The sequence below is a fragment of the Physella acuta genome, unplaced genomic scaffold, assembly GCF_028476545.2.
Source record: "Physella acuta isolate Inbredline_101_S28 unplaced genomic scaffold, ASM2847654v3 ptg001207l, whole genome shotgun sequence".
NCBI classification, from domain to species: domain Eukaryota; kingdom Metazoa; phylum Mollusca; class Gastropoda; family Physidae; genus Physella; species Physella acuta.
In genome coordinates, this window is record NW_026732724.1 from 61,505 (window position 1) to 89,186 (window position 27,682).

General features: G+C 38.6%; 1 protein-coding gene across 2 annotated transcripts in view; it reads right to left on the reverse strand.

Annotated features, from left to right (window-relative positions):
* LOC131957106 (collagen alpha-1(IX) chain) overlaps positions 1-26,891 on the reverse strand; it is a 34,673-nt gene extending 7,782 nt beyond the window's left edge. For both annotated transcript variants that reach the window (XM_059321809.1, XM_059321808.1), the window contains exons 1-7: positions 26,584-26,891; positions 3,042-3,113; positions 2,670-2,705; positions 2,204-2,260; positions 1,836-1,868; positions 1,534-1,680; positions 1,018-1,072 (exon numbers count right to left, since the gene is read on the reverse strand). In XM_059321809.1, coding sequence (XP_059177792.1) covers positions 1,018-1,072; positions 1,534-1,680; positions 1,836-1,868; positions 2,204-2,260; positions 2,670-2,705; positions 3,042-3,113; positions 26,584-26,763 — 580 coding nt within the window. In that variant the 5' untranslated portion in view covers positions 26,764-26,891. The remainder of the gene's footprint in view (positions 1-1,017; positions 1,073-1,533; positions 1,681-1,835; positions 1,869-2,203; positions 2,261-2,669; positions 2,706-3,041; positions 3,114-26,583) is intronic.
* Between the last annotated feature and the right edge of the window lie 791 nt (positions 26,892-27,682).

The following is a 27,682-nucleotide window of genomic DNA, read 5'->3' on the forward strand; positions in this document are numbered from 1 at the left end:
CCAATCCCAAATCTCTCTGCAACTGGTTCCCCAATCCCAAATCTCTCTGCAACTGGTTCCCCAATCCCAAATCTCTATGCAACTGGTTCCCCAATCCCAAATCTCTCTGCAACTGGTTTCCCAATCCCAAATCTCTCTGCAACTGGTTCCCCAATCCCAAATCTCTCTGCAACTGGTTTCCCAATCCCAATCTCTCTGCAACTGGTTCCCCAATCCCAAATCTCTCTGCAACTGGTTCCCCAATCCCAAATCTCTATGCAACTGGTTCCCCAATCCCAAATCTCTCTGCAACTGGTTTCCCAATCCCAATCTCGCTGCAACTGGTTCCCCAATCCCAAATCTCTCTGCAACTGGTTCCCCAATCCCAAATCTCTATGCAACTGGTTCCCCAATCCCAAATCTCTATGCAACTGGTTCCCCAATCCCAAATCTCTCTGCAACTGGTTCCCCAATTCCAAATCTCTCTGCAACTGGTTCCCCAATCCCAAATCTCTCTGCAACTGGTTTCCCAATCCCAATCTCTCTGCAACTGGTTCCCCAATCCCAAATCTCTCTGCAACTGGTTCCCCAATCCCAAATCTCTATGCAACTGGTTCCCCAATCCCAAATCTCTCTGCAACTGGTTCCCCAATCCCAAATCTCTATGCAACTGGTTCCCCAATCCCAAATCTCTATGCAACTGGTTCCCCAATCCCAAATCTCTATGCAACTGGTTCCCAAATCCCAATCTCTCTGCAACTGGTTCCCCAACCCCAAATCTTTATGCAACTGGCACCCATACCCCAATAAACACTATTTACAAAAAAGTGAATACAGTATAGTTTTTAAAAAGTTATAATAAAAGTAAACTCCTAAACAAACTTGTTATGGTTTGTCCTTCAATAACATAGAAAAATGCAAGATATATACTTGGCCTAATTTCAACCACTCATCATTTAATTCAACAGTAAAAAATCAATGCATACAACAACAACAACAACCCCCACCCCCACCCAACATGTTTAAAGTGTTACTTACCTCTAAGAATTTTATAACACATTTCTCTAACTTCAGATTCTGATATACTCCGTCCCTGGAAAAATAAAATAAAATAAATTTGAGACTTACATTCCAGGTGTGAAATTTTTGTTCCCATTAAATTAACAAATTGTAATTCAACATTTATAGTTAAATTTGCTGAAATTAAAATTTTGTTTGTGGTTAATTACATATGAGAATGACCTCAATTATCTTCTTTAATATAAGAACACATCAACTAGTATTAGACATGAACAACAACTCTCTTCTCAAGTCTACAACTGCTTCATAATATTTTTCCACTTAATTGATCAATGGTCACAGAAACAAGTGGACTCTACTTCACTTGCCCTATAGACCATCAGGTTTTGAAAGGGAACTTTTTAATTGATGAATAAGAACTAACTAAATAATAATGTGTTTGATTGGATGTACAAAGTCAAAATCAACTTCAGGAGGTCCTAGATAATGTTCACAAGACTAAAACTTTCATTTTAAAATGTCCAAAGGACTTACAGGTTGGCCAGGCATCCCAGGCATGCCAGGTTGGCCTCTCAGACCCCTCTGGCCAGGTGGTCCAGTTCCACCTGGTAAACCTGGCACACCGGGTACTCCTTGAAGTCCAGGCTGCCCTGGTTTACCCACAGCACCTCGTTCTCCAGGCTGAAAGATTTGAAAGGACACATTTATCAACAGAGTTGGACTCTGAAGATGTACTTGGTAAATACTAACAAATGCATGTAAAATAGTTTGACAGCAAGTAATAATATAATGCTAATTGAAATCTATGTAACACATCCAAATCATGATCAGCTTACCATTCCCTGAGAACCCTGGTTTCCAGGAGGACCCTTCCATGAAAAAAAAAAAAGACAAATGTAAAGAGATTGTGTGACACGATTAATTTAAATTTATATACACATTTATATTACATATATATACATATATAAATATATATAGGTGGCCTATATATATATATATATATATATATATATATATATATATATATATATATATATATATATATATATATATATAATATATATATATATGAGTTCAGATTATACGTCTCTATAAGATTAACCATTAATCAAATAAGAATGCTTGACTTTGAAATCAATTCTGTGACCATATTAAAATATGTTAGCATATAAAATTATCAGTGTAAGTTAACTGTCAGACTTACAGAGGGTCCGACATTTCCTCTCCGTTCAGAATCAGACTCATATTTAATGATTTGTGTCTGAAAGTAATTGATTAGAGCATAATTGTAAAACCAACATAGATTGTTAAGTTTCATTAGCCTACCTGACCTATTCTTTCCTGCAAAAGTTCTTTTATAATTGAACAGTAGCAAATTAAAAAGTCTAATCTTTATTTTTTATTAACAGCTGTACATGGAACAAATTGAAATCTGGAATGTTGTAGTGAAAGCTCAATGTTAACGTTGAGTGATATTTTCTAATACGTAAAACTATAAAAATGGTGATGACATTGCTTATATGTTTTGAGTAATATAAATCATGTGTAATATCACTAAAGGAAGCCAGAAATAAAAAATTATAGAGTTTAAAAAAAGCAATAAGTTATAGCTAATGTAAGCTCTGTAAGCTTGTTTCCGTATGAGCTCAGTAGATTTATATTATACTTACCACAGATCCTTTCTCACCAGGTTGACCAGGAGGTCCCTAAAGAAATGAAAACAAATTCAGAGGTTTTAACTTCTAATTAATCACTTTTAATAAACTACAGATAAACTATTCCATACTTATAAAATTTAGCCAATCACGATAACAGATGTTATTAATTGGTCTTTAAAGTAAGTCTTTGTTGTAAGTGGCTGCTGTTGGTACTAGGTCTACATTTATGTTAAATCTAAATAAATGTATTCAAAATACTAAATATACACCTGTCATATAAAAACAAAATCTATATAATACCTGGTAGATTTACCCTCAATTTAAAAGATTTTAAAATTGAACATTTACATAATGTATTAAATAATAAAGATAGATTATGCTTACAGGTGGTCCCATCATACCCATAGGTCCTGCTGGGCCAATAGGACCCGGAGGTCCCGCAGGTCCTGGTGTGCCCTGCAACAAATAAAAAAAATGGTAATTTAAAAAATCGGTAAAATAAAAACTTGACTGATGCAAAGAATAAATTTTAAACACTGTTTTAGGATGTTAAAAAAAGAAAGTATAGAGGTTAAAGCATATGTAGAATTTACTAGATTATAACTGTTGGTTGTAATAGATAATTAATGCATTGGGAGGATGGCGTGATAGAAAGTGAATGTGGATTCTGTTGAATGAAAGAATGTGTAGTTGAGTTGCGCATCAGATAGGGAGTTTGTTGTAGTGAAAGATTGGGCTAGTCTTGCAGGGACTCCAGTCTTGCCAGTCAAAATAGTACATGTAATCAAGTTATTGTGCATCAGCTCAATAAAAACTTTGAAAATCTTTGTGGTCTATTTTCATCTTTGCATAACATCTTGTACTTGACTTTCTCCTTCTTCTTTGTTCTTAATTTTAGTGTGTGGAAGGGATTCCCTCCAACACAATTAAGTATACATGTCAACTGGTTATGCGCCATGGAGGCCGTTGACTCTGATTTTAGCCTGCTTTTCCTTTTGCATTTGCTTCCATAACCTTTGTCCAACCAAGAACAAACTACAAGTAGAAGAGTGGCTGTCCCCAGCTAATGAGCCTCATCTGCCTGAGGGTTCAAACTTGAGACTTTTCGGTTAAGCAACCATAAGCTTTACCAACTCGACCACACTGACCCTTTACTTGACTTTGAACCCTGCTGTTCTGATGGTAGTATGGGTGGTAAATGCCCTCACACTGACTGGCATCATAAATGAGGGTTTTGAAACTTATCTACATCTTACCCACCAGTCTTAACATTGTGCACATCATTCAATGGGATATTTTTTAACAAACTTTATGTAGTTGAAAATTTTTTTGTATCATAAGAGCGTAAAAAAGATTTACATTAAGAAATGTCAACTCAGCACATAAAAATAATTTTAAAATATTTACAAGTTATTATCCCCATTTCCTTAAAAGATTACCAGTTCAGTCAAGTTTGAAATTTGTGTACTTTGTGCCATGTGAAGCACACATTTCTTTAAAAAACACAAACAGGAAAAAAGACACAAAAAATAATATAGCCATGCTTAGAAGACAGGAATAGATTAATGTCAAGGTGACTTCATTTATATTTACTGCTTGCCATAATAAAGTGTTCTAGCTAGTGGAAACTAATTATATCCATCATTAACAGATAATTGCACCCACTCATGTAAAACAGGTTTATTGAGATGGAGACAGCCTTAAATAAGAGAGATAGTTGGTTTTTTTTTGTTTATGTGTCTAAAAGAATTTCCTCATTGGATGCAAACAATAAGTTAGCTAATTTTTGCACTGGCTGAATGTTCTGGCACTAATACAACAAAACTGCATAAAAAAATTATGAGTAAGCGTGTGGGTTTCCCACATTTGTAGTGTATTGCTTAACAGACGCTTGAAATTTTTTTTTTTTAAACATAGTAATCCTTATCACCTTGGCATTTAATGAACTGCTTTAACAAGTTAAACATCTACTTCAGAGTTTCTTCCAGGCATCTCTTCGAGGGGGCTAACCGAAAATTTTTTACCGCCCCCGAACGAAATGAAATTTATATAATTTATATAGAAAATATATACTTTTAACAGTGTCCGCCCCCCCGAAGAAAGTCTACCGCCCCCCCCCCCCCCCGAAAATTTCAAGTGCCCCCCCCCCCCCCCCCCGGAGAAAAAAGTCAGTCTGGAAGAAACACTGATCTACTTGTGTTTTTGACTCATAATTAAAGAACAATTACTGAAGTAATGGAAATGATATTTACAAGTGAGAAAACTAATTATCACATAAACTAGTTTTGATGTTTATTAGAAAATAACAGAGTATAAAATTGGCATATACTTGATATATAATAGAGAAATAAAAAATCAATTAATTTAAGGTTTATTAATTAAAAAATTATGATATTGTAAAATATGTGCTGATCAAGTAAATATTTATTTAAGAACAAAACACTATGCAGCCTTTCTTGCTGTAATTTGTGGTATTGAAGAAACATATGGTACATATATAAAACTAACATTCATTTGTGAAAATAGAGAGTGGACTACTTCATCTAGGTCATTCTATCTAGGCGTGAGGCTACCCCACACAGGAGTAACGAGTTTCAATGGGAAGTAATCGCGTAATCAAATGTCAAGGGACACAATCATCCAATTAAATACGTTTTTTAAAAAGGGCAACAACCAGTGAAATAAAGCCTACACAAATTAAGAACAATTTTCACCGCCGGCTAAAGTATTTAGTAGACTGGAGCATGTCTAGATTAAAAAAAAAAAGAAAATGCAACACCGGAAATTTTATGTCTAGTTATACTGTCATTTTATATTAATAAAAGCTTGTAAAAATGGGTGAAATTCTGGCAAGCAGCGTTGAACATTCATTCTAGTTAAGACACTAACAAAAACATTCGCTAAAAACGCAAACAAGGTACATTTACTTTCAAAATTTTTGAGAGATAACTTGCTTCTTGTTTGGGATAATTAAGGAGTTTTTTTAATGTACATATTGAAATTTAAAAGATGACTTAGTAAGCTCCGGATAAGATGTAAATGGTGTTCTTTCTCTAATGTGAATACTCCACCATAGATGTAGACTATTTGTTACCGCCTGTTCAAATGTTCAGCATGCTTATAGAGAATCAAAGTGGGCAGCAAAGAATAATGACTTGACTTTTACTTTCTTTTTTTTTTCCTCTTGGAGTCATCCGTAGGCCAACTGTTATTACCTACACAAGAGGAAAGCGGTACTCAATAGTCGGCCATTAACCGTCCGGGTTACCAGCTAGTATTTATTATTTGCGAACTCTGGGGCGATGGGCAATGTGGTAGGGGGGAAGGTACTGACTGTAACCAAAGGAGGTGGTGGTGGTGGGGGTGGTGGTACTGACTGTAGCCCAAGGAGGTGGGGGGTAGGGGGAAGGTACTGACTGTAGCCCAAGGAGGTGGTGATTGTGGGGGGGGGGGGGGGGGGGGGGGTAGGGTACTTACTGTAGCCCGAAGAGGTGGTACGGGGGTGGGGGGTGGTACTGACTGTAGCCCGGGGAGGTGGGACTGCTCCAACTGCCCCGGGTACCGGTAGTAACGGGTTTCAACCCAGCGAACACGTGAGTTGTTTCTGTAAAACGGCGGCTAATGTTGGTTATTTTTAGTTTGGATACAGGACTTGTCGATTCGAATTTACTTGCGAAAACTTACAGATACTCAATTATGACGCCGCCCACTCCAGAAAGCAGGTACACACTTCAACATACCTGGTACTCCTACCCCCCAACTATCCCATAATTGCATTGCGATTTTTGTTGTGATTTATTTCTACAAATATTAACTGAACCAGGTTAAGATCGGAAACAATCGATAAACGTCTTTATTTCAATTAAAAAAAAAACAACAACCAAGTAGGCCTACCTGAAAAAAATTAATTTAAACAAATTACTTTTTGAAAAATGCAAAAATGTGACCTCACACTTTTCACTCCCTCCCCCACGCCACACAACATCACGTAAGTCCGTCCCACCCCCTTCCAAATGCGTATCGTCATTTATGGATGACTGCAAACCACGTACTAGTTTGGTCCTTAAATTTGCTATAGGGGTCATGCATACATGCATAGCCTACATACAAACTAATGGGGTTTTAGTTTACAAATACATAATGCAAAACAGATTTGCCTCGAATAATACAACATCCTGTCGGGGCCTGTGGCTTCAAGTGAAGGAGCCTACAGAGAACCAATAGACGTAATTTCATTCGCATCACAGGTTTTTTTTTTTTTGCAGCAGCTACGTTCTTGAATTAGAAAACCATTAATGATTTTAAAAATCCCGTAAGAAGTCTATAACATGATCCTCATTATTTTATCTTCAGATGTCTCACACAAAAATCTATTACTTTTGCCAACGCTTTTAATATACACCCTACAGCTAAAAATAACTTGCCACACAATTTGAAACAAATTGATATTAGAAAGGTTAAAATTATCCACATTTTCACTTGCTATTTTTTTCTATTATTATTTAAGCATCCACGCGCTGAATGTCATAAATAATCGACGAAAAACCCACACACATATATCAAACTTTTATCGTAAAAAAAAAAAAAAAATAAACAATCTACGGTGCTTTCTAAGGGAGAAAATTGCAATAATTATTACCCATCTCTGCGCAAATTTCCAAAAACAGCTTGACGTAAATGAGTCACAATGATTATCTGGGATCTCGACTTTTTTTTTAGCCCTTCTAAATAAGTGTAGCCAAAACAAATATCAAAGCCAGCACGTTGCACGCTAGTAGATATGGTGATACAACAGCTTCACACATGCACACGGCGGGTTTATTTTACTAGCGGCCCAGGTTCACCGGAATTAAGACCTACTGCACAGACCTAGTTAGCGAGGTCCAGAAGCAGGGCTTAGCAGGGCAGAAAGTCCGTGGTTCTCAGGGGCGAGTAACGAGACAAATTCTATAGATTCTTCTTTAAATAGATCAGTACTTATTCAGTGTTTCTTCCTGGGGCACTTGAAATTTTCGGGGTGGGAGGGGACGGGGGGGGGGGGGGGGGGGGGGGGCTGTGCACTATAATTTCCGAGGTAGTGAGGACGGACGGACACTTGTAAAAGTATATATTTTCTTTATAAATTTTATTTCGTTGGGGGCGGGGGTGGGGGGGGGGGGGAGGCGGGGGTAGACATTTTTCGGGGGAGGGGGGGGGAGGGCGAAGATATGCCCGGAAGAAACTCTGCCCTTAATTGTCTTAATTGTCTTCATTGTAGGGTGGGGGAGTAATATTCCGTTTTAAACTCAGTTAATAACTAGTTATTTCAAAATAATCGATTCCTATATACTATACTATACAATGGAATATGGGCCTGGGTTTACCGATTTTGACAAAGAGACAGAAAAAAAAGCAAGTGCAAGGAGAGCGATGTCGACATTCCCACATACGCAACTCCATTATTCCATTCCTCTTGCCGTGATATCAAACAAGCGTTAAATCACACCCCTAGCGTCCTTTAATCTACCTTGGCTTGCGGGCAAAAAGCTGCTGTTCCTCCCTCAACACCAACACAGGTTCAACATCGAGACGACCGCAACGAGAGATGCGCGGAGGTGTAATCTTTGCCCGCTGTAAACATCTATAAAACCATCTTCTTTTGGCACGTCGTAGGCTGACATTAAATCCTGACTCGGTCTAATAACGGGATAATTATATCATTGAAACTTGGTAGTTTTTAACTGAATCAGAGTAATATTTGCCCGCTGTAAACATCTATAAAACCATCTTCTTTTGGCACTTCGTAGGCTAACATTAAATCCTGACTCGGTCTAATAACTGGATAATTATATCATTGAAACTTGGTAGTTTTGTAACTGAATCAGGGTAGTTGTATTATTCAAACTTGGTAGTTTTGTAACTGAATCAGGGTAGTTGTATTATTTAAACTTGGTAGTTTTGTAACTGAATCAGGGTAGTTGTATTATTCAAACTTGGTAGTTTTGTAACTGAATCAGAGCAGTTGTATAATTCAAACTTGGTAGTTTTATAATCGAATCAAACAATTATATCACCGAAACTAGAATGCTATTGAAACCAGATAGATATATCATTACTCAGACATGCAACACAATTATCAGATATAGATAATTCAAAACTTCAATTTTTTAACACAAAAAAGGTTGGTCTAATGTTGATGTAGACGTGTTCTGATAGTATGTAATTCTCTGCAACAATATGAACTATTCGAACATCCTTTGATTTCCACAGAGTTGTACTGAATATAGATCTATCCACTTTCGTGCTTTGTTTTCTTGTAGTAAAGGCTACTGTATTCGCTTAATGGAACTTATGAAAGCTCATATTTTGTATCATTTTGTACTACACTCAACATACACGACCATGTATTCTTGTAAAGCACTTGTTTCCTAATTTTTTCCCTCTTGTTTTAGCTTTGTTTCATAATTTCCCTCCACTGGTTTTAGCTTTGTTTCATAATTTCCCTCCACTTGTTTTAGCTTTGTTTCATAATTTCCCTCCACTTGTTTTAGCTTTGTTTCATAATTTCCCTCCACTTGTTTTAGCTTTGTTTCATAATTTCCCTCCACTGGTTTTAGCTTTGTTTCCTAATTTCCTTCCACTTCTTTAGCTTTGTTTCCTAATTTCCCTCCACTTGTTTTAGCTTTGTTTCCTAATTACCTTCCACTTGTTTTAGCTTTGTTTTCTAATTACCTTGCACTTAGTTTCCTATCCCCCCCCCCTTCCCCCCCCCCCCCCCCCCCCCCACTACGTGTTTCGTGGGTCGACAGGAAGTAGTTTTATCCTCCTCTCCCGTCACCCAATCCATCACTTGGTATTTCAAAAGCTTTTAGCCTGGCGTTTGTGCACATTTTTACAACGTTTACAGCGCTAAACCGTCGATAAAATACCTTTCATATTCTTTTTTAAAAAAATCTAACAAGTCTTTACTCATTATCTTCATTTAAGTAGCGGAAATAATTTGAAACGGAAGCTGACTTTACTTTCAATAGAACTAACTATTACAGTAAAGAACGGAAGGTAGATGTAAAGTTTTCTACATAAACAAAGACGGTGAGAAACTGAACACAAAAAGTACGTTGCAAACTAGCTGGATTACCTAGGCCTAAAAAGACCTGTAGAAAACAAATGATTGCTATTTAGTTAGTTAATTTCTACGACGAATGGCCAGAAATAGTTTCTATATTAATATAACGCAGCATTTTCAAGGATATTCAGCGTTGAGAGACAAATGGGCGGTTATCTACAACTTAAAAAAAGAACAACGAGTGTATGTCGAGGGGCTTCTAACACTTTTAAATATTTTGGCTTATCTAACTGATGTTTCATATCTCAAAAAAAGGTGCCTACCCCCCCCCCCCCCCCTCCACTAAACAAACGGTCCTCTGTGTTGTGTGAGGAAGAAAGCCACTGGCAGAGAACAGAGGTCGTTCGCTATCTGAACAAATTTGCGTGGCTATCTTAGTTCATTTTGGTCGAATAATTTCTTGCTTCCTTCTAGACCTGGAAGAAAACTACAAGTCTAGTGATGTTACAACTTTATTAGATATTTACGATCAAAGGTGGAGCGTGAGCACGTTCATTAAGCTAATAATTAAATCATTAGTTGATTTCTTAATCAAATAGGCCTACTTAAAAAATATATATAAATATAAAATTGGCATGCTTTGCTATTTCGTTAAGTAATTATGCATTTGAAGCTGTGATGGTGATATATTATGAAATCGCAGGACATTTTTTTAGTAACAGGCAACCGAATATAATTAACATCGTTTCTTCCATAAATTAGAAGGCAAAAAAAAAAAATCAGATTTGTGGCTCCAAGATTATGCAGAATCCCCGCAGCATGTAGAGTCTTGGTCAAACCTGTATAACATTTTTTAAAGATCGAATATTACTAAATGTATAAGCAACCTCTATCTTTAGTATGAAGTAGTTTATATACGCTGCATTCAATGAACGTTGAGCAGCAAAGTAAATAAACCCTGATCAATTGAAGACATAATCAAGTTTTTTTTTCAGATCGTGTTGACAGCAGCAGAACGCTGGTGTTAGAAGTTGGTGATGTGGTAGGATGGTAGGCACATTTTAATGAGAAAAAAAATTAAGCTGCACCATTATTTGTGGGTATATCGATAGGTCAATAACTTCAGCTGGCATAATAAAATTACCGCCAATTACAGTCTGCCAACCTGATAAAGTTCAACAACTTACTAATGTTTCAACCACGGTAGATTACTCGTGCTAGCTGGTTAGACATTTTTAAAAGGTCTGTAGTATAAAATAAACCGGGAGTGATCTCCCCTAAACTTTCTCGAATATTCTAATATAACACTACGGGGGATGGCAACTCGGGATATAGACTTCTAGACATGATTTTTAATCCATTTTAAATAATTAGATCTTTTACTTACATGTCAAATGTCATTTATCTATCTGAAATAGTACTCAAGTTATAGGCTTTTTAAAAATTCAAAGTAGAAAAAGTACCACTTCCGGTTATCGGAAATCGCTCAAAAGTTGATACGGATCTACGATTTTGATAACATACTTATATATGAAATTTCATCAACCTAGCTGTAACGGTACTCAAGTTATCGTGTTTACACACGGACACACACACACACACACAGACAGACACACAGACATACGGACAAGATTGCAAAATTATGTTTTTCCGTATCGGTGAGATGTAAAACGTCGAGATTTGCAAAAATCTCGATTTTTTTTTTTTGCACGATTACAAGACTTTCTCTATACTTCGTATATACGAGAAAGTAAAAATATATTATAGATGTGAAGGAAAGTATAAAAAGGCAAAGTAAATTACAGAATGGACGGCGCGATCGGAAGGTAAAGCGCACCAGTGATAACCAGAAAGTCTCGAGTTCGGACCCTGAGCTCCAGTCCAAATATTGTCCCAGAGTCCACCCAGCTCTAATAAGTACCACCCCACCACAGCAGCGGGTTGATAGAATTATATTTACAGCGGTGAAAGTTTCTACACATAGGTTATCCTCGCGGGCAGCAAATTTTTTTTTATAATGTAGGAGATAGGCAGATAAACGTAAGAAGGAATATCAACACGCACTCGTATTTAATATACAGGCAGGCTGTCAAATATACACTGGATAAAGCGAACACATCATTGGAGGAATCTCAGGGGTGGTAATGCGATTAATCAAGCTTTAAAAGAGTGAAGATACTTCGATTTTTTTGTTTGTTTAATGATTTCTTAAATAAAATTCCACATCTGACTAATATGTAACACTAACTAAGATATTTTAATTTTAAAATGAGTAATTGCATACATAATTTTATACTAAGTTCGGTAATACTTTTATTATTGGATCCAAGTAATGTTACAGTCCCTTGCATTCTTTCCCCTACTAACGTGTCGTAGAAACAAAAGATCTCATTTCTCCCCAGCTTATAAACGACACCTCTATGAAGATATATAAAAACAAAATATCCCATTTCACAAATAGCTTGTAAATGACCCCCCCCCCCCCCTGTGAAGTTATGTTAAAACAAAAGACCCCCATCCCTTAGCCTCCAGCTTACAATACCCCCCCCCCCTCTGAAGTTATGTAAAAACAAAAGACCCCACCCATTAACCCCCAGCTTACAATGACCCCCCCCCCCCTCTGAAGTTATGTAAAAACAAAAGACCCCATCCATTAGCCCCCAGCTTACAATGACCCCCCCCCCCTCTGAAGTTATGTAAAAACAAAAGATCCTATCCCCCCCCCCCCCCCCCGGCTTATAAATACCACAGCATCGATAAAACTCATCATGGACGTGCAGCAGGTTTTCTCATCTTCTCCCCCCCCCCCTCCACCCCTAAGATGCTAAGAGTAGATAACTTTCGAGTCAAGCCAGAGAAGGGTTCTTGTGTGTGCTCTCTTCTAAGTCCCAGCAGCGCGGAATACAACACCTAATAAGTCATCGTGTCACCCACGCATCCGCTTACAAAGAAAAGTATACGGGAATCAGAAAGAAAACACATTATCATTTTGTGTGTGTGGAGGGGGGGAGGAGGGGAGGGGGGGGGAGAGAAAAAATGTGAAGAAAAATAAAACAGAAGACATACTGACTGTAATAAGGCTCCATAAATCAGCTCACACATAGAATAGGATGCGTGGTTTATATTGCCAAAAGACGAATATAAAACCGAAAAAAATGAAAAGAAAATACGGAAGACTCATCTTAACCAGTTAAGTACAGAAAGGTTATTTACACAAGAAGAAGAAACAACGCCGGTAGTGTGCAGGGGCGAATGGTATACAGCGTAAGCGAATGGTATACGAATGGTATTCGCTCAAGATGTATACCGTTCGCTCAAGATGTATACCATTCGTATACCATTCGCTCAAGCTGTATTCCATTCGTTCATGCTGTATACCATTCGTATACCATTCGCTCAAGATAGTATACGAATGGTATACAGCATGAACGAATGGTATAAAGCTTGAGTGAATGGTATACGAATGATATACAGCATGAACGAATGGTATACAGCATGAACGAATGGTATACATCATGAACGAATGGTATACAGCATGAACGAATGGTATACAGCATGAACGAATGGTATACAGCATGAACGAATGGTATACAGCATGAACGAATGGTATACAGCATGAACGAATGGTATACAGCATGAACGAATGGTATACACCATGTTCCAATGGTATACATAATAAACAAATAGTGTACAAAGAAAAAAAAAAACGACAGAGACCGTTTCACTCAGCTACTGTTAAGTGCCGAGAAGTAACTGGGATAAAAAAAAAAGACGTGAACTGAACACTTGCACGGCATGTTGCCACACGATACCCTGGCCGTAAACCTTTTAATGGCAGGTGCAAACGTATTCATTCAGACGTGAAGCTACTGGAAGGAAGTCTACATTTTATGCTGAAGATTTTTACCTTAGATGTACTGAATTTTTTATCTTTAACAGCCCTTCCTGTTGGTCTCGTTTAGTGATTTTATTTTGTAGTTATTATCTTCAACTGAATATTTTAATTAAATCTTTAGATTAAATGCCCTTCCTAATAGTCCCGTTTAATGATTTTGTTTTGTAGTCATTATCTTTATTTTTTTAAAATATTTTAATGCATTTATCTCTCCCCCATTCAGGAACCGTTTAATAGTATTCGCGTCTTTAATAAAAACAAAGCGCTGACTTGTTAGGTCGAGATGTCTTTTTTTACGATGTGTCTTGGGGGGAAGTGGATATCCGATTCCAGTGTTAGTGAGAAATCTAGTGGGAAAACAGAATGGTGGGAAAACAGAATGGTGGGAAAACAGAATGGTGGGAAAACAGAATGGTGGGAAAACAGAATGGTGGGAAAACAGAATGGTGGGAAGAAAGGCGAGGCGGCGGGCGCAAAAAAAAAAGTGCGCTTCACAACAAATTACAAACTGAATAGACAAATTGGCCAACAGATGTGCAAAGTGAGATATTTGTAAACAATAGTTTTCGTGTTAAGTGCGAGAGCTATAGGTATTTGTAAAATATTCCGCACACTAGAGTTGGTCTACAGACAATAATGCTACAGAAACCAGTGGACCTAGTCAATGGAATAGACCTTAACAAACCAATGTCAAGACTTAGCTACTCATTTTCAAATTGTGGACATTGTAAATTTTTTCATTACTATAACTACTATAAGTATAGGCCTACTTATTTTTATTGTTTGGTTTTGATTGTAATGTTGTAACCTCCACCACAATAACGTATTTCGTGTGAACATGATATTGTTATGCACCATATGACGGCATATTTTGGCACATCAAGATTTGCTTTCATATCCTGTGTCCATCCAAGAACAATCTACAGGCCAACAATTATTTTTTTTTAAATTTTATTTAGGAGTTTACTTTCCTAGATGGGTTGCTGTCCCCATCTAACGACCCCATCTGCCCCGTGGTTCGAACTCCGGATTTTTGAATTAGCAATCACGCGCTCCCCCACCTAATCACGCCTTCCACTATACAATACAATGTTTAAAGTGATCTGGTTATTTTATTTTCTAAAATAATGTACGTGACCTCCCCCCGTGGGAAGTGCTCGTGATTTCTTCAACCCAGACTAGTATTAAACATGTAAGGTACATAGCTGGCGATATTTTTTTATTGCTCTACACCAATACCACCAGTCTGGGCAAACACCATTAGGTATGCCCCATCACGTATGTGTATTTGCATAGTCGTCTCCTCTAACCTAGGTAATTTTTATATCGTATTAATCCCTAAGAGATTTGAAGAAATCCCATAATACCAACAGCTGAAATAAAATACTATTTTTAAATGTAATTGGGTCAAAATGACCCACCTTGTAGACGAAAAAAAAATGCTGTGGGGGGGGGGGGGGGGGGGGGGGGTTAAAATGTAGCAAGGCAAGTGAAATATTAGATTCTATTCTCATCCCAGCCATTGAGTTGAATGAACAACCCTAAATCCTTTATACACATGATAATAGATTCTATTTTCATCCTAGCCGTTGAGTTCAATGTACGACCGTAACATGCTTTATACACATGATAACCCAACCATTAAGTTGAATGTACACCATTTATTTCCCAACATCCTTTATACTCACGGTCTATTACTAACCTGCAGCTTTACTAGCAGTTTCAATGTTTTATATTGATACACCCACGCATCGTTTCTTACAACGTTTAGAAACATATCTATTACTGACTGTTAATGCATCTTAAAATGTTTATTTATTGTTGTTTATTTTCCTTTTTTACATTAATTTGTTGTTTTGAACCTCAAATAACAAAATATTTTTTGAATGTTAAAAATCGTTTTCGATTTATTACTTCCGGCTATCGGAAAAGGCAATTGGGTTTTTTTTTAACATAAAGCGATTAAACCTCACATATACGAGCTACGTCGTTTGTGTACAATCTTATACATCTCATAACCTTAACAGTGTAGGCAACGTTTTAAAACTTTAGCAGGCCATATTCGAGACTATTTCGTTAGCCTTGCAAATCTAACCCCATCTATGGCCTTGACTATAACGTCAACCCGGAGAGTATCAATGACCTTAACCTTGACCCAATAGCTAGTACTAGCGCTTACAGCAATACAGGTTTAAAAAACCCAAACTCTAAACGACATGGTATAATCATCATCATCATATTTTCTCAAGGCAGTTAAAACAATTTCATAATATTGCCCAGACTGTTCTTTAACTTTAGTCCAATAAGATTCTTCAAATTCAGGTTTCAGCTTATCAGAAGGCTTTTGCCTACCTTGCCTATTAGTAATGTCGGCAATCGATGCTTCCATCTCTAGATAAAAAAAAACAACTCATCACAATGTGTGAGATAAATGCCTCCCTTTGTCAACATAAAAAACAACTACAACGACGGAGACGCCAGGCGCATTTTCGAAAAGATTTACAGCCGCATAAAAGAAACCGTTTTAGATGCCTCATCTCCCATCAAAGGGAAATTTATCAGTCCAGCGTGGCGTCAAGATTTAATAATTTTAGATAAAACTCTACCGGCATTGTGGCGGCTCATTATCAAAGCTTTAATAAAATCCTCTTTTCATGTGCCTGGTGGGTGATTTTATGTAATAAAATTGTTCACATCCGCCACCCTACCCCCACCCCCCAAAACAAAGATCAAATTCCCACCAATTTAGTACACCAAGGGGGAGATACTGTTTGAAAGTGTTTTGCAAACCCAGCGGCCTCTTAAAGTCTACACAAACTGGCAGGTTGAAGAGAGGCACATCTTTTATCACAGCTGGGGACAATATTCTCCTGGCCACTTCATTGTTCTAGGGTGGAGGGAGGGGGGGGGGGGAAGCCCAAGAAGCGAGAAGTGTTTAGTAACACCACTCAACAAACGCCAACTTCGGTAAGGACTATATCCCGGAAGTGGAGTCTTTTGGTCATACAATTATTTAGGAAGGAAGAAGAAAAATTATGCCATTTTTAAACACAATTTTATACTTATTATTTTAAAGATACATAATAATTAATCTATAAAAGTCATGAATCAGTAATATTAATATTTTTATGAGACAGTCTATTGAATCACTTAAGCAATGTAATACTGTTTTCATATTTTAAAAAAAAATATGACTGCAATTAAATTATTTAAAAAAAATATTTGTTAAATTATTGCTTTTGACGATTTCCACTAGTACTATTAGGTGTCTACGAATACGAATCTTCTCCTTCTATTCCTTTCTAAAAATTAATATAAAGGATCTTTACAAAATTGAGGCTTAATCTATGGAACGATGTAAAGGCGGAAACTACAAGTTAAGATAAGACAAAAAACACCCTACAAGCTAACACGTCGTAATTCACATCCACTTAAGTTTAATCAAATTTATTAGGTGAAATGCCAATCGACGGTGCATGTAAATAAACGCGAGCCACAAAGCCCCGTTATCTCCCATCTCGCGAGTGTACCGAGGGGAGAAAGATAGCAGTTTCCCGAGCAGGGGCCAGATGATTATGCCAATCATAGGAGCGGAAGCTGCTCCAGCAAATATTTAGACAGTCCGGGTAAAACGTTACCGTTTCTCACTTAATGTTGAAGAGAGGAAAAAAATTAATTTCAAAGTTAGAGAAAAAAAAAGAATGAAAAACTTTCATAAGTTAAAAAATAAATAAACTAACACTATTGATAATTTTTAAATTTATTTTGGGAAAGTTTCGTTGATGATAATGAAGTTAATTTAGTTTTCTCGGCAACATATATTTGTTTTGTAAACCAAAATAAACAGCAGCTTTAAAATAGAAATACATTCAGAGCTCTCTGACTTTAAAGTCTAAATACAACAGAAGAACGTAGACCTTCTTCTTCTTCTTCTTCGTTCTTAATTTTTAGTGTTGGGAGGGATCGAGCCTTATCTGCCAGAGGGTCAACTGGTTTTGCGCCATTGAGGCCATTGACTCCGATTTCAGCCTGCTTTTCTTTTTGGATTTGCTTCCATAGCCTTTGTCCAACCAAGAACAAACTACAAGGCAGCAGTTATTTGATTTTGGATGTCTCTCCTAGAAGAGTGGCTGTCCACAGCTAACGAGCCTCATCTGCCCGAGGGTTCGAACTCGAGACTTCGGTTTAGCAACTATGAGCTTTACCGACTCGACCACGCCGACCCCAACGTAGACCTATTTGTCCGTATGAAAGAAATAAAAAAAAAATAACGTTGAAGGGAATTCATAGCCATCGTGGTTACATTGAAAGACAGGTAGGGTTTGTTTTTATTATTTATTTCTTCTGTTAGTTGGCATAGTCTTTGGTAACACCAGAAACCAAACATCAAAGGCAGGTAAATCGACAACCATTGACAGGCTTCGAGAGACAAAATTCTTATAAATAATACGGTAATAGTCTTGGCTTATAACAATATTTCAACACGAAAACAAAAAAGGAAAGGGAGAACCATTTTAAAGTTGAACAAAACAACTTCGTCTCTTTCATATTGGAGAAACATTGTCTAGCAAATTATTAGTTGTAATATATCATACAAGTATAAAAGAAATTTGCGTCAGTCCTTACTTTTTAATGAACAATGTGCTAACAACAATGGCGTAGAACTAATTATCAAGTAATTGTTTAGTCACGTTAAATCCGTTAAATTTTCGAATTGCTGAAAAAAGACACCCGAACCTTCCACATCCTCCCATGATTTAATCCTCCCCCTGATTTAGCCCCCCCTCCCAGATTTAATCCTCCCCCTGATTTAACCCCCTCCCAGATTTAATCCTCCCCCTGATTTAACCCCCCTCCCAGATTTAATCCTCCCCCTGATTTAACCCCCTCCCAGATTTAATCCTCCCCCTGATTTAACCCCCTCCCAGATTTAATCCTCCCCCTGATTTAACCCCCCTCCCAGATTTAATCCTCCCCCTGATTTAACCCCCCCCCTCCCAGATTTAATCCTCCCCCTGATTTAACCCCCTCCCAGATTTAATCCTCCTCCTGATTTAACCCCCTCCCAGATTTAATCCTCCCCTGATTTAACCCCCCTCCCAGATTTAATCCTCCCCTGATTTAACCCCCCTCCCAGATTTAATCCTCCCCCTGATTTAACCCCCCTCCCAGATTTAATCCTCCCCCTGATTTAACCCCCCTCCCAGATTTAATCCTCCCCATGATTTAACCCCCCTCCCAGATTTAATCCTCCCCCTGATTTAAACCCCCTCCCAGATTTAATCATCCACCTGATTTAAAAAAACAAAACTTTCTTATACTCCAGGCTTATAATAGGAGACGTCGCGGTCGAATGGTAGAGCGTTCGTATGCACGAGATTCTCGGGGTTCGGATCCCTAGCTAGAGTAGTAGCACGTCTCTGAGTCCACCCAACTCTAATGTATACCTGACTCACATTAGGGAGAGTAAAGGCAGCTGGGCATAGTGCTGACCATACTATCCCTTCATATACCGAGGTCACAGAAACAGGTGAATTCTACTTCACCGACATCGTGGGCGGCCAGGTTTGAAAGAGATGTTAACTTCAGGCTTGTAATATTTAAGCTCCCTTCAGAGTTTCAATTAATCATGCACATTCACAAATACGATTAAAATAAAACGGCAAGGATCTCTGAGAAACACCCATTTCCGGTTTACAGGATGTCAAATCGTGCCGGAATTAAATGTGGGTATTTAGGGCGAAGGGGCGATATTTTTTTCCCCCCACATACAATTTTTTTTTAAGTTTTAATTGAATGGATGAAAACCACAACAACCGGGCTACCACGTGCAGCTACAAGGCCGATTATTGGTAGCTTCTAGTCTACCTTTAGGTGGGACAAGAAAAGAAATCATAAAGCGGATATTTCCGACACGTGTTGAGAGACCGAACACCTAGTCTCAAACTAATTTGTCCAGGTGATTTTACTCTCAAATTATTTTAACGTCAGCTAGTACAAACTAATCACAATTTTTTTTTTGCTCTATAAGATAAAAATGTAGCAAAACCTGATCTATCTGCACATGCTTATACCTGTTGAGAATGTAAATGTATTCTTAAAATCTGAATCAGCTATATTCAATATTTTTTCATTTTATTAATGTTAGTAAAACGTACATCACTAACTGGAAAAGCTGAATCAAAACTTAATCGTCCCTATTATTAGTTATATCCGCACTGTGTTAATCAAAGCTACAACGCACAAACGCGAAATTGATCTACCGATATAAGCATTAACGTGATGAACAGATCACATTGCACATGGAGCATTTACCTAAAATGTGATACAGAAACACACGGCCGACAACGCGTTGAACACGAACGTCCCCCCGGGGGATGTCTGGGAGCCGTAGTCTGGCATTAAGTATAGCAAACAGAATCTGTTCAAGTCTGCGCAGCTTATTTGCAAACCATTAGCATGTCAGGCTAGATCAGGTGGGGGAAAATCCATGCTGATAAATAATAAATAGACACACATACATATATTATACATGTTCAAATACCTTAATCCATAACTATACTTTTACGTATGCCTATGTCCGTTCGATATCTATATAGTTTACGTGTATTTTATATATATATATATATATATATATATATATATATATATATATATATATATATATATAATATATATAAACATTCGTATATATATACATATATATATATGAATATATGAATATATACACATACATATACATACACACATATATATATAATATATGTATATATATATATATATATATATATATATATATATATATATATATATATATATTTTTTTTTTTTTTTAATTATTGGACGTGGTGTTTTCGATTGCGTGATAAAAACGTTGTATGCAAATCCACTCCCCCTGGAGACGACACCTTAGCTGGGATATCAAAGATATCAAGTCTCCGCCAGCTCGTGACGTGGACTACAGCTGGCATCATCAATACGCCATATGCTCTGCTCCATCTGGCTGTATACACAGTGTCTGTTGAATGGCCAACACAGGAACACTTCTATGCATGGGAACAAACTATTGGAAACTAGTGCTATTTAAGCATCAGCACTTGAAAGGAATGCAGTGGGGAAAAAAATAACGTTGATCGGTATGTCATGCAGATGGTAGCAACTAGTATTCATTAGCTCCAAAAACAGATGATCAACAACTGTAACACCCCGACTGAGACGGGCTATCTGATAGAGATGGCAGGCAGGAAGATCAGACGAAATGCCGACGTCATGGTCGGTGTAGGGGGCTCGGGGGGTCACCGGTGCATTACCACGTCAACAACAGTAGACGATAAATACTCGGGTAAACTTTTGGCGAACACTCTATGACGAACATGACTCAAACTTGATGACAGCCTACATAACGTTTTTTTTTCTATTCTGTGAACCTCTATTTTCGGAACGCAAAATAGTCCTACATGAAAAGAGCACGTAACGAGAGAAAGAAAGTGTTAGATTCCGATGTAACGTCCGTATAGAAGCAGGTATCCAACATTGAGCCAGTCATTAAAGAGGCAACCAGAAGTCTGTAGCAGGTTTTTATAACACCAGATTTGTAGCTGAGACGGAGACCAGACTAATCACTCGAAGCGAGGCTGTGTAAGGTAGTATCGGGTAGGGTTAGTCATGGGATCAAGATGTAAACAATAAAATCTGTTACTATAGAAACTGTTACTACAGAGAGTAAACGGGTTTTAAAAATGAAAACAAAATGAACGCGTCCGTGGGTACACCGGTGAAAATCCTCAGTGCCGTGTGCCATATGATGATTTGACACAAGTGAGACGTATTTTTGGATATTTTCTGAAGGCTAATTCCAAAGCTTGAAAGCCTTAACCATACCCGTCATTAGGGAAAGGCTAGAGATTAACCACCATCACAGTATGTTAACTACTAACATACATATTCTTATAATCGAAATTTAGTAACTACCACTAACAACTCCGTGCAAATTAAACACTGGGTAGATGCAGACACGAATATAACACGATGATTTAACATAGCGCTAACATTTTTCTGCCCTAGAGGTGCAATAATTATCAGGCTTGGGGTGCCAGTTGCAGAAATATAACCTGACACGTCAGTGTTTCCGTCTCACGATTTTATCGCCGTACATTCGTACATTCTATCGCGTTTAATCTATCCACACAGCACAACACCTTGACACAGGCTGTGATTTAATCAGAGACCATGTTTGAATTGAGAATAATTTGACACAAACAGGTTGTGATTTAATCAGTGACCATGTTTGAATTGAGAATAATTTGACACAAACAGGTTGTGATTTAATCAGAGACCACGCTTGACTTGAGAATAATTTGACACAAACAGGTTGTGATTTAATCAGAGACCATGTCTGACGAGAATAACTTGACACAAACAGGTTGTGATTTAATCAGAGACCACGCTTGACTTGAGAATAATTTGACACAAACAGGTTGTGATTTAATCAGAGACCATGTCTGACGAGAATAACTTGACACAAACAGGTTGTGATTTAATCAGTGACCATGCTTGACTTGAGAATAATTTGACACAAACAGGTTGTGATTTAATCAGAGACCATGTTTGATGAGAATAATTTGACACAAACAGGTTGTGATTTAATCAGTGACCATGGTTGACTTGAGAATAATTTGACACAAACAGGTTGTGATTTAATCAGAGACCATGCTTGACGAGAATAATTTCTTCAAACGCAAAGTTTATAGTTTTACTGCATACATTTTAGAGTTAAAATAGTCAATCACATCAGAGAAATATCTGTTAAAAACAGCAAATAATACAATTATTAAATGCTTATTTCCACTCTCGTTCAGCCCTATTCAAACAGAAAATTACAGGGTTCATTAACTGTAAAACAGAAAATTACAGGGTTCATTAACTGTAAAATAGAAAAAAAAATTGTTTGCATCTTAACCCATTAACGCTAAGGATGCGTTTTTATTTTAAATAAGATGCTGTGGCGAGTAGCCAACTATAAGCTAATTGACAGCGGAAAAAAAACGCCACTATCTATGTGAACAATTAAGCAGTTATGAGGCAAAGCATCTCCAAGCTTGGATCTCACAAAAAAAATTGGCATCTAGTGAGTGCTACCGATTTCATCCTAACCACACTCCCTGTGTACATTTATGTCATACTTGTTTTCTATCAAACCGGTTTCAACTATCTTAAGAAATCCTTTTTTTGGTTCCTTGCATAGGTGTTGGCTACATGCTAGCATGTAATGACCACATTTACAACATAGTTGGCTAGTCTACTTCGGCTACCTGCTAGCATGTACTGATTGCACTAGCTCTGGCTACCTTTTTGGTCCCTTGCATAGGTGTAGGCTACATGCTAGCATGTAGCATGGAATGACCACATTTACAACATAGTTGGCTAGTCTACCTCGGCTACATGCTAGCATGCACTAGCTCTGGCTACCTGCTAGCATGTACTGATTGCACTAGCTCTGGCTACCTTTTTGGTCCCTTGCATAGGTGTAGACTATGGAATGACCACATTTACAACATAGTTGGCTAGTCTACCTCGGCTACCTGCTAGCATGCACTAGCTCTGGCTACCTGCTAGCATGTACTGATTGTACTAGCTCTGGCTACCTGCTAGCATGTACTGATTGTACTAGCTCTGGCTACCTGCTAGCATGTACTGATTGTACTAGCTCTGGCTACCTGCTAGCATGTACTGATTGTACTAGCTCTGGCTACCTGCTAGCATGTACTAGCTCTGGCTACATGCTAGCATGTACTAGCTCTGGCTACCTGCTAGCATGTACTGATTGTACTAGCTCTGGCTACCTGCTAGCATGTACTGATTGTACTAGCTCTGGCTACCTGCTAGCATGTACTGATTGTACTAGCTCTGGCTACCTGCTAGCATGCACTGGTTGTACTAGCTCTGGCTACCTGCTAGCATGCACTGGTTGTACTAGCTCTGGCTACCTGCTAGTATGGACTAGCTCTGGAAACCTGCTAGCATGTACTGATTGTACTAGCTCTGGCTACCTGCTAGCATGTACTAGCTCTGGCTACATGTTAGCATGTACTAGCTCTGGCTACTTGCTAGCATGTACTAGCTCTGGCTACCTGCTAGCATGTACTGATTGTACTAGCTCTGGCTACCTGCTAGCATGCACTGGTTGTACTAGCTCTGGCTACTTGCTAGCATGTACTGATTGTACTAGCTCTGGCTACCTGCTAGCATGTACTGATTGTACTAGCTCTGGCTACCTGCTAGCATGTACTAGCTCTGGCTACATGCTAGCATGTACTAGCTCTGGCTACCTGCTAGTATAGACTAGCTCTGGTTACCTGCTAGCATGTACTGATTGTAGTAGCTCTGGCTACCTGCTAACATGTACTAGATCTGGCTACCTGCTAGAATGTACTGATTGTAGTAGCTCTGGCTACCTGCTAGCATGTACTAGCTCTGGCTACATGCTAGCATGTACTAGCTCTGGCTACCTGCTAGCATGTACTGATTGTACTAGCTCTGGCTACCTGCTAGCATGCACTAGCTCTGGCTACCTACTAACATATACTAGCTCTGGCTACCTGCTAGCATGTACTAGCTCTGGCTACCTGCTAGCATGCACTAGCTCTGGCTACCTGCTAGCGTGTACTGATTGTACTAGCTCTGGCTACCTGCTAGCAAGTACTAGCTCTGGCTACTTGCTAGCATGTACTGATTGTACTAGCTCTGGCTACCTGCTAGCATGTACTAGCTCTGGCTACCTGCTAGCATGTACTAGCTCTGGCTACCTGCTAGCATGCACTAGCTCTGGCTACCTGCTAGCATGCACTAGCTCTGGCTACCTGCTAGCGTGTACTAGCTCTGGCTACCTGCTAGCATGCACTAGCTCTGGCTACCTGCTAGCATGTACTAGCTCTGGCTACCTGCTAGCATGCACTAGCTCTGGCTACCTGCTAGCATGTACTAGCTCTGGCTACCTGCTAGCATGTACTAGCTCTGGCTACCTGCTAGCATGTACTAGCTCTGGCTACCTGCTAGCATGTACTGATTGTACTAGCTCTGGCTACCTGCTAGCATGTACTGATTGTACTAGCTCTGGCTACTTGCTAGCATGCACTAGCTCTAGCTCTGGCTACCTGCTAGCATGCACTAGCTCTGGCTACCTGCTAGCATGTACTAGCTCTGGCTACCTGCTAGCATGTACTGATTGTACTAGCTCTGGCTACCTGGTACCATGTACTAGCTCTGGCTACTTGCTAGCATGCACTAGCTCTAGCTCTGGCTACCTGCTAGCATGCACTAGCTCTAGCATGCACCATGGAGTGACCACACCGACCATATTGTTAACAAACATCATAGAAATACAAAGTACATCCAATAGATTATACAGCAGGACTTAATAAATATCTTTATGTAAAAATGCTAAACATTGCCACGTGATTGTATTTTGCAACAAGGCACAAGGAAAAATCTACATCAAAAGCTATGAATTAATAAAAAGATGAGATCTTGAAAAAAAATATTTGGCAGTCTACTTCTCAATTCTTTTCTTTTTTTTTAAATCGGGGATAATCACCATTTTTATTTCCCTTGTAAAAAAATCTCTCTCTATAAATATAAACGGTAAAGACAGGGAAAAAACAGCAGCTTCCTATATACATTAATAAGCGAAATACAGGGTGTTTATGTACATTATTAACGTTGTTTTTCTTGTAAGACTTCCAACACTAATTGGGATTTAAAAAAAAATATGGTATTTATGTCTAATTATCATAGAAAATCATCAATAAAATCATGGAGTCACACACAAAAAATAAAATATCGTATCAGGGTACAGTTTAAATCAGAGGCGTGGCGATGGGGGGCAGGGGGGGACATATGTCCCCGGGCGCCGACCTTAGGGGGCGCTAAAATGGGTTGTAAAAACAAATTAAAATGTCAATGTAGCTGCATTTTTGCAGTTTGAGGGGGGGGGGGGGAGGGTGCAAATCGAAAAGTTGAGGGGGGGTGCAAATCCAAAATTTGCTCCCGAGGAGGGCGCCAAATTGAAAGCTTGTCCCCGGGCGCCGGGAAGGGTCGCTACGCCTCTGGTTTAAATACAATTAAATTATTGCAAAGTAAACAAATATTAGAGCATAAGATATGCACAACTGTAGGCCTACATTGTGATAGTAGCTCAGATCTTGTCGACCTATACTGCATTTCATTGGCAATTTCTAAACAAATACTAAAAGGATAGTGTAGAGAATCAAGAAATGTGCTTACAACACATTATTTAAATACAGTGCTGTTACATTATTTTTAGCATATTGGTTCGTGTCACGTTGTCACGTAATGTTTATTTTTATTTTTTGTTTGTTTAAGCAACACATGCAAGAAACAGTGCAGTTTTGCTGCGTCCAAGTTTTCATAGAGTACAGTAAAATAAAAAATAAAAGAATATAAAAAGAACCTGTTATTTTTATTTTTAAAAATAAAACGCTGTTACGCTATTTTTTTTTCACTTTGTTTTATGTCATGAACTAATGTGGGGTATTTTTCTGTGATATATGGTAAGCAACACATGTAAAAAAAAAAAAAAACAACAACGGTGCAGTCTATTTGCAGTTTCCATATAGATCTAGTGCAGGGGCGTAGCGAGGGGGGGGGGGGGCGGAGGGTGCGGACCGCACCGGGTGACACCATTTAGGGGGGTGACACCAAGGCAAAAAATAGCAAAATATATAGAGAAAAACTCGAGGGGGGTGCAAATCGAAAGTTTGAGGGGGGGGGGGGGGGGGGTGGGGGGGTGCAAATCGAAAATTTGAAAGTTTGTCCCTGGGAAGGGTATCTTTGCCTCTGGGGGGGGGGGGGGTGACACCATTAAGTGCCGCACCGGATGACACCCGACCTCGCTACGCCACTGATCTAGTGGAATTTAGAATTATAGATCTAGTACAGCACAAAAGTAAAAATGAAACATCTACTTACCGGTCTGCCGTCTGCCCCTGGGGGTCCCCTCGGACCTTCCGGTCCTCTACTTCCAGGATGGCCCTGATAATAGACATATCGGATTTGACATGTTGCCGGATGCACCAACACACACGCGCACACACACAAAAAGATGAAAGCTTTCGGTAAATTTGTTATGGTTACAGCAACACCATTCATGCTCTTTACGAACAGGAGAGCTAACTACCGCCAACGGGCATTCTGACTCTCAAGAAAAATAAATCCGTTCATGTAGAATCACAACCAGTTTTTTTTTTAATTTTCCCACAGATGGAACTTTTAAAAAAATCACAGGCAATACTTTTGTGAGTTAACTCATAGTTATCTATAAATAAAATGAATTAATAATTTAAAAAAAAAAACGCCAATGAAATCTTGATAAAATATATTTCGTCTGCTGTCCTCACATAGTGTGGGGCGAGTAATTCACTTGTGTAAAACAACGATCTATTCCCGGCACCTAAAACTAAAACCACAAACAAGAGCGATGAAACAAAATAATGCTGTCACAACGGAATAATCCACTACGAATGAGCAGGCGAACCTCTCGGAAAACTCAACACGTGGAGCCGGCACCAATCGAAATTGTCATGTCCTAATTTCTTTGTAAACGAGACTGTTTTTATTTTTATTTCACGTAGTTTTTTTTTCTCTCTCTCTCTCATTTGGCGGATTTTCACGCCGGCTACCCCTTTCCCCACCCTTTACACCTCCCAAATATCTACCCATCGCGAGTGTACTTCGAGCATCGTGCGGACATGGTTTAAGCGTTACATAGATCCTGGTTGCGGTTTTTTTCTCTTTTTTCTTCTACCTCCTCTGCTCGCTACACCCGCTTCGTGAAAATAATTTCAACGATCTTTTGAAAGACGAGCGCTTGTCGGGAGTGGGGGAAAATACTTGGGTGTCTGGGGGGAGGGACGGGGGCTATGTGAATGGGGGGTGGGGGTGGTGACCTGGGGGAGGAGAGATAGGGTGGGCTTTTATGTTTCGCCTGTGAGAGCGATTGCTCAAGGTTAGGCATGGGTGAGTTGACATGGTTTATTTGTGAGGGTACGCGAGTTATAATACTTTCACA